Source organism: Orycteropus afer, unplaced genomic scaffold, assembly GCF_000298275.1.
Source record: "Orycteropus afer afer isolate SDZICR_OR568_19922 unplaced genomic scaffold, OryAfe1.0 scaffold00360, whole genome shotgun sequence".
Taxonomy (NCBI): domain Eukaryota; kingdom Metazoa; phylum Chordata; class Mammalia; order Tubulidentata; family Orycteropodidae; genus Orycteropus; species Orycteropus afer.
In genome coordinates, this window is record NW_006921947.1 from 3,212,195 (window position 1) to 3,216,590 (window position 4,396).

General features: G+C 44.9%; 1 protein-coding gene across 1 annotated transcript in view; it reads right to left on the minus strand.

Moving 5' to 3' along the window:
* The window catches only part of PIR (pirin), a 139,081-nt gene extending 136,721 nt beyond the window's left edge, over nucleotides 1–2,360 (minus strand). The window contains exon 1 of the mRNA XM_007952835.2: nucleotides 2,265–2,360. Within this exon, the coding sequence (XP_007951026.1) occupies nucleotides 2,265–2,360 (96 nt within the window). The remainder of the gene's footprint in view (nucleotides 1–2,264) is intronic.
* Nucleotides 2,361–4,396: the final 2,036 nt, after the last annotated feature.

Here is a 4,396-nt window from a genome sequence, read left to right on the forward strand (position 1 = left end):
AAACACTGCCCGATCCCGCGCCAGCCCCACAATCCCTGCTATACTTGAGCCCATCATCGCAGCCACCGTATCAATCCATCTTGTTGAAGGCCTGCCCCTAGAGACCTTAAAAACAGACAGTGCCATCTATAGAGGTTATATCATATCAGACCAAGGTTTCCAAGGCTATTCAATGGTATTAAGGAATTCTTTTAATTTTTAACTGTGATAATGAGATTGTGGTTTTATTTTTTTTTTAAATCCTTATCTTTTAGAGAGACAAACTGAAATATTTATAAATGAAATAATATGAGATTGGGGTTCACTTCAAAGGACTATGATGAAGAGGGAAGAAAAATCACTTTCTAGATGTAGACACTTGTTATTTTTGGTGATGGGCAAGGCAATTCCAAATGTGAAGTCTGCATAACTTGACCGAACTAAATGATGACACTAAGAAATACATAGAATAAGGGGCTTTTTAGTGAACACTGTAACATATACAATTTTGCAACAACAGCAATAACAAACAAAACATATGTGTGTGGTTGCATGCGTAGATAAGTATAAACATATGTGTATAGGAAAGCAGATGTGACTATATATGTGTGCAAGTATAGGTTTATCTGTAGGCATGTGTATATACACATTTGTATGTTTGGCATGTATATTCATATACATAATAAAGTTCATAGCGGGCACATTTATAGAGACTTCATAGACATTACCAAACACCTCACAGGATTAGTTTAGTTGTTTTGAAGCCTTAGGGCCACAGTCTCATGGGCTAACTCAGTCAACTGGCACAACGGTTTATAAAGTCGATGTTCTGCATTCTACTTTGGTGAGTAGCGTCTGGTGTCTAAAAAGCTTACAAGTGGCCAACTAAGGTACAACTATTTATCTCTACTAATCTTGAGCAAAAGAGAAAGAAGGAAACCAAAGACTCAGAGAAGAAACTAGTCTGAAGGACTAATAGCCCACATAAGCCATGCTCTCATCTGTCCTGAGATCAGAAGAATTAGATGGTGCCCAGCTACTACTACTATTGATCGTTCTGATCAGGGACACTATACATGGTCCCAGATAGAATGGGAATGAAATGCAGAACAAAACTCAATTTCTTAAAACAGGCCCAGTCTTACTGTCTAGAAACCAACAGAGACTACAGGAATCTTGTGACTGTCATTTTGAGATGCCCTTTAAACTTGGAACTGAAGCCACTCTCAGAGGTCACCTTTCAGCTAAATAATAGATTGGATCATAAATTATCTAATATCACTAGTGAATAATGATTTCTTTTGAAAAAATCTATATGAGACCAAATGGTCAACATTTATGCTAAAGCAAAGATAAGAGGCTAGATTAAAGGAAATGGAACAGCCAGAATGGAAGTAAAGAGAATGCTGACACGCTGTGGAAAACAACAAATGTCACTGCATAATACGTATAAACCCTCCTCCAAAAAAAAAAAAAAAAATGAACTCACTGCTGTTGAGTCAGATCTGACTCAAAGTGACCCCTCCTTGGGTTTCTGAGGCAGTATCACCACGGAAGTAGATTGCCCCATCTTCCTTCCAAGGAGTGGCTGGTGGGTTTGAACTGCCAGCCTTCTGATTAGCAGTCAAGTGCCTTAGGCACTATGCAACCTTAGGTCCATGGATATTTTCTTTCCCACAAGTCCTAAGGCTCCCATATAATTCAAATGAAAGAGGTCTATAATACTGAAAGATGTCTATCTAACGTATGATCGCCTTCTCTCAGAGCTAGTCTCCCATCCACCCTTCCCCCCACCCCACCCCCAAGAGGTCCACAGAGTTAAGTTCCAGCAGTTTCTCTCTGACTACAAATCCCTGGTCATGGTGGATTGGCCAAGGTGGAGAAATGACCCAAGCCAAGCCAATCAGAGTCTCTCTCCTGGGAATTTGGAATTGGGACCCAGAGTTACTCCCTAGTGCTTTGAGCCGTGGGCATACAAACTTGGGGGCAGGCACATTTGTGGAAACAAAGAGCAGGTCAGCCCTGGGGAGGGCAGGGGTGTGCAGAGAGGCACAGGGACCCGCCCCACGAGGCTCTGCTGCACCTATCTCCCCAGGACATTCAGAAATCCTGTTCGAGGCTGAGGCTGGTCTTCACGGGGTCCCAATCACTAAGTTTCAAGGTGGCACCTCTGGCACCCCCCAGGACTGCTCACGACCGTCTGGGTCCTCTCTTCCCAAGTCACCCTCGGCGTTCTACAGTCCCTTCTGCAAAGAAAGCATGAAACAGTCCCCCAGCCGGCATACCTCGGGTCTGCCAATGCTTCTTCGGACCCGAGCTCCAACTCCTTCCGACTGCTCCCGGCTAAGCACTGAGAGGGTAACCTTCTTGGAGGATTCCATGTTTAAGTCTTTGAAAAGACAGTGTTCTGATGCTGATCTATAGAGGATGGAGGGAGAAAGGAGAGGCGACAAAAACAGAGGAGACATCAGAAAGGGGAAAACATCCAAGAACTAAAATAAAAAGGACAGTAAAATCAGACTGTGCCAAAAAGCATAACGTCTACAATTTCTTGAGTGTTTCCTATGGACAGGACCAGGGTCAGCAATTTCAACCATGGCAAACATGTATGAGTACGTACAAGGTGCCCAGCTTCCCAGGATTAGTGACAGTTGTTATTTCATGCAATCTTATAGCCTTCTTATACAAGGTTTCATAATAACAGCTCTGGTGGGCACTTACTGAGAACCTTTACGGAACACTCTCTCTGCCTTACCTCACTGAAATCTGACAGCCACACCATACCCTTCCACTGGTTGTCACTACCAGTGAGGCTGAGAGATGGGAGTTTTGTGTCACAACATAGGGAAGACAGAAAAAGCAAGAGACTCATGGCTCTCACCAACCATAAAACAAACCCATTGCTGCCAAGTCGATTCCGACTCATAGCAAACCTATAGGACAGAGTAGAACTGCCCCATAGGGTTTCCAAGGCTGTAAATCTTTACAGAAGCAGATTGCAGTTGGGGGGTTCCAACCACTGGTCTTTTGGTTAGCAAGTAAGCATTTAACCACTGCCTCACCAGGGATCTTTAGTTCTCACCAGGACATGCCAATGATCTAAGCATCGAGAGGAATCATTGAGAGTCATCAAATTCAAGGACCCATCATCCATCCCTGACGTTCAAGGCCAAATTTTCTAACAAAGACTCTTTGAGCTTCCTCATAAAGGCTTCTAAACTGTAGGCAACACAAGAAGGAGCCACCCTTGACAATGCAACTGTATGTCAGGACCAATCTATACCCCAGTTTATTACTCAAGAGGTTTCCACTTTGGGGGTCTTAAATTCTACCCAGTGGAATATCACACGACAAGTATAGTCCCTTTTCCATTTCAAGGGTTTGTGGATAGTACACCCAAACCCTGGGCGGGACAGTTAATGTACTTGGCTGCTACCAAAAAGTCGGCAGTTCGAGTCCACCCAGACATGCCTTGGCAGAAAGGCCTGGTAATCTACTTCTGAAAGTAATCAGCCCTTGACAACCCTAGGAAGTACAGATGTACTCTGACACACATGGGGTCGCCCAGAGTTGGAATCAACTCAATGGCAAGTGGCAAAGCCCAAGTCCCGTAAAGCTCTTCTTCAAGGGAAATCTAACCAATTCCTTCTAAATTTCCTACTGAAACCAAGAGAGGTGCTTTTAACAAAAAGCACAGACTCTGGAGCCAACAAGCCCAGATTTGCTTGCCAGCTTCACCACATATCAGCTGTGTGACTTGAGGCCACCCACTAAGCCTCTCTGTGCCTCTGTTTTCCCATCTGTTAAATGGGGGTGACAAGACTGCCTACCTCAAAGATGTGAATGCTAGCTATTATTTAGGGGAGCTCTTCTCCACACCACCCTCCAACTGCTCAAGACCTAGACTAAAATGTGTCCTCCTGGGAGTAGGCAACTTGGTGGCGCAAAGGTTAAACACTTGACTGCTAACTGAAAGGTTGGCAGTTCGAACCCACCACAGGAGAAAGATTTGGTGATCTGCTCTGGTAAAGATTAAAAGCTAGGTAACCCTATGGGACAGTTCTACTCTGCCATGGGGGGTCCTATGAGTCGGAATTAGCTTCATGGCACCCAACAACCACATAACTATGTATTGGGGATGGAACACGGGGCACAGAAATGAGCTTCATACCAAGAGCAGGGCAGAACTGTCACCACCTGTGAAGGAGCATCTGGAGAGTATCATCCTCCCACCTGGACTACTGCTGGGTCCTTCCAGACTCCTACAAGCAGATGCTATGCGCGCCAACAACTGAGGAGGTTCTAAGAGATCAAGGCTCTGCCGAAGGAAACGCCACCCCACCACCTTCCCCGAATGCCCAAGTACTCTATTCAAGCATCTCTTGCCATCTCCCCAGGAGGCGACAGCGGGCTGGGG